Here is a 16879-nt window from a genome sequence, read left to right as displayed (position 1 = left end):
TTTTAAAATGTGATTTTCTCAGATTTCCTGAGGTCTTAAAAAGGGAGGTTCAACTGTAAGTCAGTGGCGATTTCTTTTCTCTGTATAGTCTTGTTGACATTTTTGACTCACATGCGAAGCAAAAGTGAGTCTATGTACTCACCTGAGTCGTCCGTCCGTCCGTCCGTCCGGAAAACTTTAACGTTGGCTATTTCTTGGACACTATTCAGTCTATCAGTACCAAATTTGGCAAGATGGTGTATGATGACAAGGCCCCAAAAAACATACATAGCATCTTGACCTTGCTTCAAGGTCAAGGTCGCAGGGGCCATAAATGTTGCCTAAAAAACAGCTATTTTTCACATTTTTCCCATTTTCTCTGAAGTTTTTGAGATTCAATACCTCACCTATATATGATATATAGGGCAAAGTAAGCCCCATCTTTTGATACCAGTTTGGTTTACCTTGCTTCAAGGTCAAGGTCACAGGAGCTCTTCAAAGTTGGATTGTATACATATTTTGAAGTGACCTTGACCCTGAACTATGGAAGATAACTGTTTCAAACTTAAAAATTATGTGGGGCACATGTTATGCTTTCATCATGAGACACATTTGGTCACATATGATCAAGGTCAAGGTCACTTTGACCCTTATGAAATGTGACCAAAATAAGGTAGTGAACCACTAAAAGTGACCATATCTCATGGTAGAAAGAGCCAATAAGCACCATTGTACTTCCTATGTCTTGAATTAACAGCTTTGTGTTGCATGACCTTGGATGACCTTGACCTTGGGTCAAGGTCACATGTATTTTGGTAGGAAAAATGTGTAAAGCATGTGAGTCGTATGGGCTTTGCCCTTCTTGTTCTTTTTTGTGTGTACAGATTCAGGTGAAAGCAAGGATGTTAATAGACAACATAAAGTTAGAAGTCCATGCACCCTGGCCCTTGGCAACAAACCGAAGTGATTACAGTATTCCGTCAGTTGGTGAGTAGTTTTGGACTTTTCTGTTTAATTTTTGTATTTGTGTCTGCTGGTTTGCGTTAGAGATTATGTCTACATTTCAGATGACCATGTGGGAGAAATGTTTGTGTTACCCAGGCTTCAACCAAATTTTGATGGGATATATAGCTGAAGACGCAAAGCAATAAGTATGCTAGGTAGGGGGTCCAAAGAAGCTAAATGGTGCAATCTGAGCTTAGAATTTGCCACTGTATCATGTTACCAAATTGTGTGTGTGTGTGTGTGTGTGTGTGTGTGTGTGTGTGTGTGTGTGTGTGTGTGTGTGTGTGTGTGTGTGCTGATGTCAGTGACAACACAAGACACAAATATTTCACTGTGCTAAGGGTGTTGCAGTGGTAAGTAATCTCAATGCTCCCCTTGACTTGGTAAATAGAATTCTTATGGGTCATTTTCAGGTTGCATGCACCAATGGTGCATAGAACATTTTACTTCTTATTTGAAATCTCTGTGGTGTACATCTGTGTGTTTGTAGAATTTAATTGAAAAAAGAAAGATGATTCCAAGGGATGATGGCTATGCATTTTCTGTTTCAGAACCAAACACCCCGGCAGAACTGTTTGTGTCAATATTCCAGCGTGGGAACTCCCTTCCAGCTCACCTCTACGTTCAAATTTCAGCCAGCTACCAAAGCGCTACAGGTTAGAATGCGTCAAAAAAACTTAAACCCACCTAGAGGTTGGCTGTGTATGTTCATTTTGTTTGATTGGTTTTTTAATTAAAAGATTCACCTGTCAAGAGTTTACGGGTACATGAAAATCTGTGGAGATATTAAAATACACTTACTGAAAACTGAAGCCTATGACCCAGGTCGAGAGAGAAGAGGAAGATTCACAGGTTCTGTGGTTTCTTTTTTATCCGACCACATACAATCAATGCAAAGTGCCATAAGGTCTGATGAGAAGGGGTGATTGATAAATTAGTTTTTGGTGTTGTTTTCTTCGTTTTTCTGTTGTTGGGGGGGGGGGGGGGGTGGGTTACTGATGTGTATGCGTACGTACATGTGTGCTCCTATGAGTGTGTGTGTGTTCGAGAGAATGTATGCAAGAGATTTGTTTGACCATGGACTGAAAAGAGTGAGGAACCTCTTTTTCTGTCACCAGGCGGGAGCCGGATAACCACATTACGAGCAGCCCTGCCAGCCAAACTCGTCATACAACCAGTACTGCCAGTGAAATCTGCTCTGCACAAGCTGACCATAGACACCAACAAACCTCCTATCAGTCTCAATGACATTTTCCCAGGTAAACAAAGGGATCTTCTTGTACTTACGAGTGAACTAACGAGCTAATGTAAAAGTTTGTCTGTGACAACCCTCCTTTGTAGATATTGAATCATTTCCAGTGCAAACTTTTCTTATACATTTTCGTGATGCCAGTATAATCATGTTATACGTTTATTGGTTAGATGTGAACCAAAGGATTAAGATAGTATGTAAAAGGGTGTGTCTTAATGGGGTCTTCTACTGTACAGTCATGTGCTTTTGGTGTGTTTTCTACCTTAATGTTACTTTTCATTTGTGTGGTTTTCTGTGCTCATGGATACTGTCCTATGTGCAGACATGCTTGGAGAAAATGCAGGGGGTCAGGGGGCTGCTCTGGGCTTTCAGTTCTTTGGAGGACCTGTTGTCACAGTGCTGGCCTCCAAAACATCACGTGAGTATTATGTCTGTATTTATAACATAAAGATATTCAGAGCACTTTTTACATTACAGATATTTCAGAAGAATAAATGAAGTTTTTGCTGAGGACATTCCCAAACATACTTGAATGATTTAGTCAAGGAGGCTTCCAGGAAGTATTTGTAGCTTTCTATCTCCTGACGAACGAGAAGAAAGTTAAAGGAAATAAATGAAATGCATAAGCGAAGTTGACAAGGTGAAAGACGGTTATGATATGCTTCAGTGCTTCACAAACTCAACCAGTTCTTCTTTACTTTTGTAAGGCCAAGGGTCACTGTGAGACTCATTTCCATTTTGCTGTCAACATGATTATGTAAGATGTACAAAGAAAACTAATGAAAAAGGCCGTCTTGTTTGATTAATCCTTTAATGGATAGATTGATGATAATTTGATTGATTGATTTATTCATCAGATGATCAGTTAGTCAGTTGTTGTCCTTTCCTTTTGCAGAGCGGTATCGCTTGCAGTGTGATCGACTGGAGGCTATGTGGATCCCACTGAAAGAGCTGGTCAGCCGCCTCAACCAGCACTTCAACCGCGGCAAGTATGGTGACTTCAGGGCCTCCTTTGATGGCTCCCTTCCCCTGCAGGAGTACTATGAACTTGTCGACTCTCACTTTGAGGTTAGTTTCAACTTGTCTCGTCTCTAATCTAAAAACAAGAAAGTTAAAATTTTCGAATGATTAATTCAGGACAAAACAACACATTTGCACCGAATAAATCTTTTTTTCGGATTTTATCTTGTCCCTGACAGTTGCTTATTTACCGTATTTGACGGACTACAAGCCGCGACTTTTTTTTTAAAAATTCACATTGCGGCTTGTAAGCATTCACCTAATGGAAGTCGCAGCGGATTTTCAAATTTCGCTCGAATAGCGATTACCGGTACTTTATTAGCTCTCTACTCAAGACTCAGCGCTTTTCTCTTTCTTTCGCGAATCTTCGTTTGTCAACAAGTCGTCCTGACAAGCTAGCGTACAGAGAAACACCGGATATATCAGGATCTCGCGCGCGCGAGATTTCGTTTTTTTGTGTCTCGTGATAGTTGGAGGAGCGAGAGCCGCCATGTTGTGTTTTCGTCTGCTCGAAATGTGCGCAAAAGTCGTAAATCATCCAAAAAAAGCTTCTTCCGGGCGGGACTACATGTGTGTGTTGGTTACAAATTGTGTGTGTGATATTTTTCTTCAAACTTTTTCACTTTTCTTCTTTGTTTCACTTGTTTATTCTCGGAGCCGATTTCGCCAAATACCGTACTTTCTTTGCCTGGTTGTTTTGATTGATTGACACGATCTGATTATATTTTTTTTGACGGCGGCTAATATAGTGACGCGGCCTATACGTGGCTCGTCCCAATTTTTTTGTTAAAAGTCGGGGGTGCGGCTTATAAAACGGTGCGTCTGGTAATCCGTCAAATACGGTATGCAGTTTAGGAGAAGGAGATGTTAAAATGTGCTGTATTATTTGCTTCCTCTATATTGAACTGTGTTCTTGTTGACCATTGAACATAATATAAGTGCTCTTTAAACTTCATTTATATAATGTAAAAGTATAAGCTGTGTGTTATATATTTGTTTATAAGTGTTTGTTATATATTTGCTTGGACATTCCCTTGGACATTGTTTCTTGCATACTTTGTACTTGTAGACTGTCAAACACAGTCAAGGTATTCTGTACAATTTTAATTGGCAGAGGATAGCTGATGTTATGTTCACATCTTCACATCAATTGTGAACAAAAAGTTGGTTATATCACTACTTTGAGACCCCTGTATTCAATATGAGGTTTATATCGCGCGTATTCCGTGGGTACAGTTCTAAGCGCAGGGATTTTTTTTTTTTTTTTTTTTTTTCTGTGTTGCAACCATTTCAGTGTCGCCTGGGAGCCACCAAGTGTAGCGAGATGCTGGCACAGAGGGCCTCTCAGTTCCGAGTCATAGAGCGCCGTCTCCTCACACGCTTCAAAGACAAAACACCCACACCACTGCAAAACCTCGACACCCTCCTGGAGGGCACATTCAGACAGGTGGGTTGAGCTTCTTTTTTTTTCATCTTTTTTTTAACATGGGTTTCATTAGTTTTGACCATGTTACTGTAAGAAAATGTTTTTTGAATCTGTTTTGATTTTTGCTCGATACAAAATTTAGGAATGTAGTCCTGTGGGAGGATGGCATTAGCTTCAGCATGGTCAACTTGTGATAAGTATTTGTATGGACAAACTACATGTGCATGCATGTGCATCACATGAGATATGATTTTCAGTGGTGTGAATGATTTTAAAAAAACCGCAGTTAAAATCTGCAGTGGAAGTCCAAAGGAGGCAGCCAGGCTCTTGATTCTTGATATGAGTTCCACTGGAAGGGTATTCATAGCATAGGTATAGACATGTGATGACTTGCACAATGTGTACATGGGTAAGGGGGATCATTGGCTATTTTAGGGCAAAGCAGGTTGGTAATATTGCAGTTTGTAATTACAGTCAAGCTTGTAATTTCTCTTTTAGAGATGAATAAAGATTATTGTATTGTATTGTATTGTTAAGGTGTTGACCACTTGTTCAGATTCTTGCCCTGGGAGATGCGGTGGAACAGAACCAGATGGCTGAAGCTGTTGCAGCAAACAACCTCAGCTGTGGCACCTACCTCCTCAACTTCCTCATTCGTCTCTGGACAGACATGACCGATGAAGAGTTCAAAGTGCTGGAAAACGCTGTCAGCCCTGTCGTCAGTGAAAGCGCAGAACAGGTCAGTGTCAGGCAATTTGCGCGTGGAATTGTAACTCTGCTCATATTTACACTCTACAAAAAAATTTAAGGATCGGTTGAAAAAACGGATCTAATTATAAAAAATTGCCAAAAAATTAAACATCGACATAATAAATTAAAAGATTAATGTGTTTGAATTAACAAATGGACAATGAGTCTTGACCTAGAATTTTGTTTGGCAGGCAGAGTTATTTCCCTTTGTGGGACTTCTCAAAAGCTTCTGCATTTTGGAAGAAAAAGGGTGTTTTTTATAGCCCCATGAAATTTGCGGAACGCATGCCAGAGCAAAAGGTTGTGATGTACGTGCTACAACAGGGTCCTGGCTATGAACATCGCTCACCAGCTTGTGTTTAAAGGTTGACACGCTGACACAATTATGCACAGTAGCAACATGCCCCCACGAAGAAAACTGAGCGATTTGGATAGAGGAAGGGCAATAGGATGACTACAAGACGGTGTTGCTGCCAGGCAAGTGGCCCAGAGGCTTGCAGTGGCTCCCTCTGTCATCATCAGACTAAAACAGAGATTCCACGCAACTGGAAGAGTGCAGGAGCGACAACGTTCTGGTCGGCCCAGAGTCACCACACAAAGAGAGGATTGCTTCATTCAGAGGCAGGCCATGCAACAAAGAATGGCTACGGCAAACAACATTAGGCAACGCCTACAAGCTACCACCAACACTGTTGTTAGTGGTCAGACGATCCGAAACCGCTTACACAACTTTGGCTTGCGTGCAAGGCTACTGCTAATCACCGAGCAGCTCGCCGAGCCTGGTGCACTCAACATGTGAGGTGGCAACGTCAGCAGTGGGCTCAGGTGTTGTTTACAGATGAGTCCCGCTTTTGCTTGGAACCTGCTGATGGTCGCATCCGAGTGTGGAGGCGTCGCGGAGAGCGCTTTGCAGAAGGCGCTGTTGTGGAACGACAGCGTTTTGGCGGAGGCTCTGTGATGGTCTGGGGAGGGATCAGCACACGTCTAAGGACACCTCTGTACCATGTAGTGGGCAACTTGACCGTTGTCCGCTACCAGAATGAGATCCTGCAACCCCTGGTGGTTCCAGCCCTCCAAGCGATCGGCCCTCGTGCGATTCTTCAGGATGACAACGCACCTCCCCATTGCTCTGCAGCTGTAAACACCTTCATCCAACAGGCCAGGGTCAACAGGATGCTGTGGCCTGCCAACAGCCCGGACCTGAACCCCATAGAGCACATGTGGGACGAGCTTTGTCGTCGCGTCGGGTACAGCAACATCACCCTCCTCTTGCCAATCTGGGTCAACTGCTGCAATGGCTCCAGCAGGAGTGGAATGGAGTTCCCAGAGCATTCATATGCAACCTGATCCACTCCATGCGCCAACGATGTGTTGAATGCCTGGCACACAACGGAGGGCACACGCATTATTGACACTGATTCACATTGTTGTGAATTCCATTTTGGAGGGTTGTTACGTTTGACACACTCTAGCTAAATTGTCGCTGCCGCGTTCGATCTTTGCTTTGTTTGTCATAACTCCTTGGTTGTTCAATTGTATAATTTTTAAAAAATGAAAGAATTCGGTCTTGTCTGTTTTGTGTGGCGTGCTTGTAAAAAAGTGATCCTTAACTTTTTTTGAAGAGTGTATATTACCCAGGGGTCATTGACCCAGTTTTAGCTATGAGAGGTGGTTCCCCTTTCATATGAGAGAGGAAACACTTCCTGCACCCGGGTCAGTCATGAGTTTAACCTATGGGGAGTTTAACCAATGGGGCGGTCTCTTTGATGTCTTGAGAGGAAACTTGGCCAGGGTAGTACATGCACCAGAACTGGTGGACACCATGAAATCGGAGATTGATCGGAGATTGATCAGAATGTACATGTACGTGGTTTTACACGACTTTTTAAATTTTCAATCAATCAATCAATATGAGGCTTATATCGCGCGTATTCCGTGGGTACAGTTCTAAGCGCAGGGATTTTTTTTTTATGCAATTTATATCGCGCACATATTCAAGGCGCAGGGATTTATTTATGCCGTGTGAGATGGAATCTTTTTACACAATACATCACGCATTCACATCGGCCAGCAGATCGCAGCCATTTCGGCGCATATCCTACTTTTCACGGCCTATTATTCCAAGTCACACGGGTATTTTGGTGGACATTTTTATCTATGCCTATACAATTTTGCCAGGAAAGACCCTTTTGTCAATCGTGGGATCTTTAACGTGCACACCCCAATGTAGTGTACAGACTTCTAAAATTGTGACAGTAAAGTGAACATTTGAACTATGCCTCTCTCTATGGATTATATTATGAAGCTGTTGAAAACATGCAGAGATTGTACTCTCCAAGGAAAGATCGATGGGACGATCATTTGAAGGTGAGTGGGAAAACTTGTCTTAAGGCCATTTAAGGTTGAAAACTCTACAGCGAATTGCTGATATAACGAACTAAAATGTATCTCCCTTGAGATTCGTTGTACCCGGACTTCACTGTATATATATATCCCATGACCTCTGTTCTTTGTCTCTGTAAATGTACTCAAGGTATATTTCTTGTATTTCCATTGTTCTCTTGTTACATCTATGATGTAACTATTGCACTGTAAACCTGGCTGCTAAAACATACTTAAATTTGTTCTGGCATGGTTAAGGGAGGATTCGGGGTGAGGTAAAACTCTTGCTTTCACAATAAACAACAAAAAATGAGATAAGTGTTCTAAAGAAATTTATTTTGAATTAAGCAGTTTAGTCAACTCAGTTTTCAGGTTACAAAAACATAGTCTAAAACAAGTAAAAGTTGTTCATTCAATTCTCATTCGCCAAAATAAAAGTTCTTCATGTTTAGATTGCTAGTTTCAAAATACAAAAATCTCTTCTCTAAATCAAACTAAAAAAACTAACTAACTCTCTCATCAAAAACCAAACACAACCAGAGATCCACTAGACCAAAAAAATATCCAAAGTGAACTCAAAACGTCCTCAACAGAGTTGAGAAAATTACCCCTGATTTAGGAATAAAAACGTTTTTCACTTCAGACAAATTGTGGCCTGGGACTGTCTGCTCAGTCAGGTTCTCAAAGAAAGGATGCAAGTCTTGTAAAAATCCAAAATCAGTTATTAATTGACATCAGTTTACCTCCTAACAAATAAAACAAGATGTCCCAAAATTCACTAAAATTACCAAGCATTAATTAAACATTTTCCAAATAATTTCTTAACACTAAATGTATTTATAAACTTAATAAACACTAACATTCCTGGTTTTTAAAAAGTGAGATTCAAAGACATGTCCTAGCATCTTCAACTAAACCAAATTTTCTAATAATAACATTCAAAAACATTATTATCTCATTACTAAATAGTACACGTTAAGCATAACTAAAAAATAATACAACTTTAATCTTTACAACAACAAAATGGTAAAACAATCATGGAACCAAGGGAAGTAATCCAAAAACATAGCATATGTGGAAAACGGCCACAGTTCTTCCCCTTGATATAGAATTATATAACCGATTTGACTAGTAAAACCTTGAAAGAATATGACTGAAAAAGATGATTCTTTCACATGTTTACATACACCCCTCCAAAGAAAATGTTTCCTTATTTCTCAAAGAAGTGGAACATTTACCAAAAAATAAAACAACATTTTCACACAAAAATGTTCACAAAACCAGTGTTCGCAACACACGGAACACAGTACAAAACACAACACAAAAAATGTAAGTCATCATACTCTCCGTCCTGAGTATTATAATCATGACATCTGGAGAAAACAAAATCTTTTGTTAACTCATCGTAGCACCAAACACAGTTGCAAGTAGCAGTCACAACAATTGGTTACTCTCCACAATTCAACTTGTAGCACCATCAAATCATAACATCATCAAAAGAAAACAATTCTTTTGAAATCAAAATGACTATAGTCTCAGCAAATCTCACTGTCCACTAAACTTACAATAAGCAAGTAAAGTTAAAGTGAGACTGCAAAAATTTCAACATAAAAGAAAAATCATCAACACATATGCTTATGACTGAAAGCGCACAAGCATAATGTGTAGATTTTTCCTCAAACACACAACCACAATCAAAGAACTCAATAGTTTTCTTGAAACTCAAAGCTAAAATGTTCACAATATTCACATATTTGTTCACACAGGCACCAAAATATTCTATTTTGACTTCAACACTGCAAACAATCCTCAGAACCAAATTCTGAACTTCAAAAGGAACAAGAGCAGAAGAAAAACAAAATCAGCACATCAATTGACAAATCAGAACATAATCATGAACATAAATGTATGATTGTCCGAAGAGCATCCTCTATGTCCCTCGCCATACTATCTGACATGGGAATGTCTTGAAGTGTGACCAAAGACTGAGTCACAACCTCGGATAGTCGACAATTTACCAGGCGTTCCAGACCCACACGATGAGACAGGTTAAGCCTTTCTATGGGTCGTCTTCTCCGATTCGATCGCCTGGGTGGAGGTGATTTAGTAGAAGTTTCTTCCTCAGTCTCAGAAGTTTCTTCCTCAGTCCCAGAAGTTTCTTCCTCTGTCTCGGTCTCTTCTGACGATACATCTGCCTGCTCTCCTGATGAACTGTCTTCTGATTCAGACTTAGCCTTTTCACTGTCATCTCGGGTAGAGGGGACAAAGGCTGGAGCATTAACATTTAACCCATCGCTCTCAGGTTTGATTAAAACTTGAAAAGGTTCCATATCAATCTCCATCTGTTCATCAACTGACTCGATGACTGGGATGTTCTTCTTGGGAATGTTGCGTCTGGGTGCAGGTGTAGGTCGTACCGCTGTTGTGTCACCTCCCAGCATACCAATGGGAAGGAGGAGATTTCTGTGTAGTGTTCGCTTGGGACCACTGCCCGTCTCCTCTTGAACCGTGTATACTGGAACGTTAGGTGATTTTGACACAACAATGTAGACGCCCTTCTCCCACCTGTCTGTCACCTTGGAGACAATCCTGGGTCCCAGTCGTCTGACCAAAACCCGATCTCCACATTCCAACTCAGCTGCATGAGCAGCAGAATCGTATCTGGCCTTGTTTCTGTTTGCTGACTTGGTCATATTTGCTGTGGCCAAGTCATATGATTTCTTCAGCTGCTCTTTCAGTGTTCTGACGTACTGCCGTGGAGTTCCTTTATCTTTGCTCAGATCTATGCCAAAAGCTAGATCAATCGGCAGCCGCGGTTGTCTCCCAAAAAACAAGAAATAGGGACTAAAAGAAGTACTTTGATGGATGCAGCAGTTGTACGCATGGACTGCTGCGGGTAAGCTCTTCCTCCAGTCAACCTTTTGCTCGTCCTCCAGGCTTCGCAGCATGTGGATTAGAGTTCTGTTCCACCTCTCCACCGGGTTCCCAGAAGGGTGGTAGGGTGTCGTCCTACACTTTTTAATGCCTGCAAGGTCACATACTTCCTTCAGGAGTTGTGACTCAAAATCCCGTCCCTGATCGGACAAAATGCGCTTAGCTAGGAAACCCATAAATCATAAAGAAGTTGTTCCACAGAGCCTTAGCAACAGTCTTAGCAGTCTGATCCTTAGTGCAAATAGCAGTACCAAACTTGGTAAAATGATCCATTACCACTAAGATATTCTGCTTCTGTCCCTTCACATCGATGGTAAGATAGTCGATGGAGAGTAGCTCAAGAGGGAAAGATGTTTCAATGGTGTTCATAGGAGCCTTTTGTTGACGCGCCCCTCTTCGAATACAGCGACTGCATTTCTTGATCTTATTCTCGATGTCGCGCGCCATGTACGGCCAAAAGAACCGGAGTCTGGCTTGTCGGATCGCGTCCTCCGCATGTGTGTGAAACAAATCCTCATGGACCCCTCTCATGGCCTCAGCCCTATGCGAGGAAGGAACAACTAGCTGCCACCTGATGTTGTCTTCTTCCAGCACTCTTCTGTATAAGACACCGTCTTTCACCTCTAATTTTCCCTGTTCTTTGGCAAGCATCTTCAACTCGGGGGTACAGTGTTCGGTTTTACTGGCATCCAACTTCACTCTCTGTTCTAAGTGTTTCATCACTATCGCTAAATTTGGGTCGTCCCGCTGAAGTTTCCGCCAGCAGCGCTCAGATCGAGGGGTTGTTTCTCCCGGCGGATCTAGAACATCATCGCTGAGCAATTCTGGATTCTTGACCAAATTCTCCACTGCTGGATACCACTCAGAATCCTGAACTTCTGGATCATCTGGAGACTGTTCTCGAGGCTGGACTGACTGGCGACAAAGAAAAGCAGTCCGACTAATTCCCTTAGCAGTGAGGATGGCGCACACAGTTTCCTGGTTCAACTCTATGGTTGCCTGGGCCTCTTCGTCGAACCGTTTTGCCTTGTCGCGTAGAAACTCTGTCTCCTCCATCATTCTCTGGTACGCTTGGTCCTCTTCAGGCGGCTCCTGTGGACGTCTGGATAGAGCGTCTGCATCGATGTGAGTGGTTCCCTTCTTATACCGCAGCTGGAAGTCAAAGATGGATAGTGAGGAAAGCCAACGGTGGCTGGTTGCATCAAGTTTGGCATTTTTTAGGATATAGCATAGCGGATTATTGTCGGTCACGACAGTCACTGGCGAGCCCAGAAGGTAATCGCTGAACTTGTCGCTCATGGCCCACTTCAGTGCTAAAAACTCCCGTTTATGCGCCGGATAATTCTGCTCAGACTTGTTCAACCCTCGGCTTGCGTAGGCTATCACCTTCAACTGTTTGTCCTGCTCCTGGTACAGTACGGCGCCTAGACCTGTGCCACTAGCGTCGCAATGAAGAGTAAAGGGTTTTCTCTTGTCAGCAATCCCCAGAACAGGTGAGTTTGTGAGCGCATGAATGATTGACTGAAACGCTTGTTGTTGTTTTTCACCCCACAGATGGGAAATATCTGATGAGAGACTCAGAGAGGGCTTCTTTGATCCTGTCTTCTTCTGACACTTAGCTGGGACATAGCCTACCGTCAAGTCATTCAGAGGTTTTGCAAGGCTGGCGAAGTCGTTGATAAAGCGACGATAAAACCCAGCAAAACCGACAAAACTTTTGACTCCCTTGACTGTGGTAGGTTTCGGCCATGAAGTGACTGCCGCAAGCTTTTCAGGGTCAGGGCGTATGGTCCCCTCAGAAATCAGATAACCCAGATGACGGATCTCGGTAGCTCCGAAAATACATTTCGCAGGATCGAGTTTCAGGTTAAATTTTCTCAGTCTCTCTAACACTTTAACTGTCCTTTCCTCCAGCTCCTCTAGCGACTGTGCATGAACAAGTATATCGTCCAGAAATATTATCAGTTCAACGAGATTCATGTCACTAAAAACAGTCTCCATAAGCCGTTGAAAACAAGCAGGGGCATTCACTAGTCCTTGGGATAATCTGTCCCACTCATACAAACCAAAGGGAGTAATAAATGCTGACACTTTGCTGGCATGTTCAGACATGGGAACCTGATAGTAAGCTTTGCACAGGTCCATGCTTGAGAAATACTTAGCTCCGCTCAGTGTTAAAAACAAATCCTCTACCTTTGGAATGGAGTAACTATCTCTGACTGTACGTGCGTTAACTTTTCTGTAGTCAACACACATTCTGAGCGCACCAGTCTTCTTTCGCACAAGAACTATGGGACTCGCAAAAGAAGAGTTTGAGGGTCGGATAATCTTTGCATCTAACAACCCCTGAATGTGCTGACGACACTCCTCGAAGTCTCTGGGTGAAAGTGGTCTGGCTCTTTCTCTGATGTCAGGCCCAGGCTGCAGTTCGATGTCAAAAAGTCCTGTCTCAGCCCTACCAATGTCAAATTCAGTTTTGATAAAAACGTCACTAAAACCGTTCAGTCGTTTTTCAAAACGATCACGCCACTCAGACGGGGCTTTTTCACCAAACTTGAACTGTAAATCGTCGCTACTGTGTCCGGTCTCAGACGATGGTTGGAATGGTGTAGCAGTCGTACTACAGGCATGAACTGTTTCTCTTTCTGCACCGTCACGGTCTGTGGGTGCCAGAGTAGCAACAACTCTCTGAACATCATACTCAGAATGCACAACAAACATATCAGCAACGATCTGACGACGCTTTATAACAATATCATGGTCAGAAGCGTTACGCAGGAAAACTTTTAGACGAGGTAGAGAGCTGGTGGGTGTTTTGCAACTGATCACTTTCAAACCATCTGGTAATGGTTGACAAACAGGCTCTTGTACAAGAACTGAACTTCTGGTACTGGGTACACGTGCACCAGTAACACATCTCACCTCCACGGTCTCTCCTGCAGGTACAACAACATTCTTGCCTACCATTCGACATGTACCCAACCGACCGGTTTCGTTCCGTGACAAATCCTTGTACGCAAAGGCAACCTCGCTTTTAAGTGGAAGTATAGTTGCAAAATGTCCACCAGCTTTCTGCTCACATTTCTTGGCCAACAAAGTTAAAACATTAGTACCAACAATGAATGGAACTTTACAGCTGTATTCTGTATCTGGACAAACCAGTACCATGGCATGCACACTCTCACTCACACCCACAACATCAAATGGCAAACATACATTCATCACCACATAACCTAAGTAAGGCACAACATGACCACCCGCTCCCTTGATAGTTAGTTCAGTGGTCAAGTCTTTCAGTTCCAGATGTTGTAAATGTTTACGATAAAACGTTTCACCAACCACTGTCACCTGAGAACCTGTGTCAATCAGACAAGTGCTGGTCACATCACCTACTCTAATAAAAGTTTCACAGGCCGGTCCAACTAACGTGTCCACATTGCCACAGTTATCAACATTGTTATCGAGCTCTGCTAACACATCGGAGCTGTGAAGCTGCACAGATCTCCCAGAAGTGTTTTTAACAATAACTTTTACTCTCAGGTTAATACACTGGGCAGTTAACACTACTAGACCAGCTGGCAGTGAGTCTGGGGTTCTGGGAAGAATGTTCACTTCTTTGTCACACCCTTTTACCAGCCCCTGCAGCTCTAGAGTTTCACCCGGCCCCAATTGGACACAGAGGGGGCTCTGCAGTCGAACTGCATGAAGCTCTAGATTGCCACCATCAACTATGTCAGCTGCCTTCTTCAGTCTCTGGGCACTTCCTTCACTGGACTCAGTCAACGGCGGCCCGCTGACGTTGACTGGTTGTCGTTTAACTGTTTCAGTTTGGCTTTTTCCGCGGCCACTTTTCCGGGGTTTGATGGGTTATTGCAGTCGCGCGCAAAATGATCATCCAGAACACCACACCTGAAACAGGGTCCCCGTGGCCTCCTCCCGCCCTTTGAGGAACGCAGCTTTTCAGCCACCATCTCCGCCAGTTTGTCGTAATCGATGGTGCTGCCCTCAACATGGTGGGCATGGTTATGCACACTGGTCTTCTGTGCTGGTGATGGGATTGTTTCTGTGGTTCGGCGTACTGTAAGGAGAAGGTCATCTAACGCTGGTGCTGCTGTTCCCGGGAAACCAAATTTGTTCCGCAATTCCAGGGCCAGCAATGGAAGGGAAACCTGAAGGCCAGTGCAAAAAGTTCTGTACAGCTTCTTCTGCAGTTCATCACTGGAAAGACCTGCCATCTGATTAATCTCCAGAAGTTCTCCCCAGAGTTGCAGCAGAAACTCGGCAGGCTGCTCCTTCGTTGCCAACTTCCTACCAGCAAAGGCTAGTAGCTGGGCCTCAGCGTCCTCAATGCTGCCAAACAAGGAACGCAGCTTACTGATGATGTCAGTATTAGTGGTGAGTCCTTTTACTGCATTCAGTGCTACCCCCCGGAGACTCGCCAGAATCCGTGGGTCGCAAGGCTGCACCTCTGGAGTCAACAAGAAAGACTCAATCTGCTGGGCCCATGTCCTGAAATCAACCTCATTCCCACCGGTTGGTGCGAATCCTGTAAAAATCTTCAGACGTTGAGCCTGGGAAGGAGCCACCACCTGAACGTTGATTGGTTGTGCTCTCTGACGTGTCAGCTCCGCGGTGAGGTCACTCAGGCGATGCCTCAGATCGTCAAGTTCTGCCTGCTTCTTGAGATCGAACCCAGCAGCCATCTCCTGCATCTGCTGCCGCAACTCCTCAACCTCTGTGGTTGGGGCCGTGTCACGAGACATTTCCTTTAAATCTGTATCACCCTGGTTGTGTGTTACAAATTAAAAAAATATGTCCTACCAAAATCAAAACAGCAAAAAAATTTTCTTCTTCTTATCACTTTATAACTTCTTTTTCCTTTATCTAATTTTTATTTCCTAAGTTACAATTTTTTTCGTGAAACAAAAATAACCTCAGCCCCACATTGGGCGCCAAAATGTAAACCTGGCTGCTAAAACATACTTAAATTTGTTCTAGCATGGTTAAGGGAGGATTCGGGGTGAGGTAAAACTCTTGCTTTCACAATAAACAACAAAAAATGAGATAAGTGTTCTAAAGAAATTTATTTTGAATTAAGCAGTTTAGTCAACTCAGTTTTCAGGTTACAAAAACATAGTCTAAAACAAGTAAAAGTTGTTCATTCAATTCTCATTCGCCAAAATAAAAGTTCTTCATGTTTAGATTGCTAGTTTCAAAATACAAAAATCTCTTCTCTAAATCAAACTAAAAAAACTAACTAACTCTCTCATCAAAAACCAAACACAACCAGAGATCCACTAGACCAAAAAAATATCCAAAGTGAACTCAAAACGTCCTCAACAGAGTTGAGAAAATTACCCCTGATTTAGGAATAAAAACGTTTTTCACTTCAGACAAATTGTGGCCTGGGACTGTCTGCTCAGTCAGGTTCTCAAAGAAAGGATGCAAGTCTTGTAAAAATCCAAAATCAGTTATTAATTGACATCAGTTTACCTCCTAACAAATAAAACAAGATGTCCCAAAATTCACTAAAATTACCAAGCATTAATTAAACATTTTCCAAATAATTTCTTAACACTAAATGTATTTATAAACTTAATAAACACTAACATTCCTGGTTTTTAAAAAGTGAGATTCAAAGACATGTCCTAGCATCTTCAACTAAACCAAATTTTCTAATAATAACATTCAAAAACATTATTATCTCATTACTAAATAGTACACGTTAAGCATAACTAAAAAATAATACAACTTTAATCTTTACAACAACAAAATGGTAAAACGATCATGGAACCAAGGGAAGTAATCCAAAAACATAGCATATGTGGAAAACGGCCACAGTTCTTCCCCTTGATATAGAATTATATAACCGATTTGACTAGTAAAACCTTGAAAGAATATGACTGAAAAAGATGATTCTTTCACATGTTTACAGCACTCTTATAACACATAAAATAGAGGATAAATAAGGGTGCACGAAATATATCATAGCTGGCTCTACTTTCTGTCGTCCTTGACATTCCAAAATGCACGTGTACCTATAGACCGGATGTGCAAGGGGTAACCACGCTTTTGAGAACTTGCGCGAGAGTCGTTCAGTGTTATAGCTGAGTTTTAGTCTCGACTTGCCG

At 42.4% G+C, this 16879-nt stretch overlaps 1 protein-coding gene across 2 annotated transcripts in view; it reads left to right on the top strand.

Moving 5' to 3' along the window:
* Positions 1-16879, top strand: part of LOC138959563 (protein PTHB1-like) — a 41432-nt gene that overhangs the window by 11304 nt on the left and 13249 nt on the right. For both annotated transcript variants that reach the window (XM_070331101.1, XM_070331100.1), the window contains exons 14-20: positions 864-966; positions 1536-1640; positions 2103-2243; positions 2559-2654; positions 3132-3304; positions 4551-4703; positions 5239-5421. In XM_070331101.1, the coding sequence (XP_070187202.1) occupies positions 864-966; positions 1536-1640; positions 2103-2243; positions 2559-2654; positions 3132-3304; positions 4551-4703; positions 5239-5421 (954 nt within the window). The remainder of the gene's footprint in view (positions 1-863; positions 967-1535; positions 1641-2102; positions 2244-2558; positions 2655-3131; positions 3305-4550; positions 4704-5238; positions 5422-16879) is intronic.

Source organism: Littorina saxatilis, linkage group LG2 (genome assembly GCF_037325665.1).
Source record: "Littorina saxatilis isolate snail1 linkage group LG2, US_GU_Lsax_2.0, whole genome shotgun sequence".
In the NCBI taxonomy this organism is placed as follows: domain Eukaryota; kingdom Metazoa; phylum Mollusca; class Gastropoda; order Littorinimorpha; family Littorinidae; genus Littorina; species Littorina saxatilis.
The sequence above is the reverse complement of the archived record's forward strand: the minus strand, read 5'-3'. Positions and strand labels throughout refer to the sequence as shown.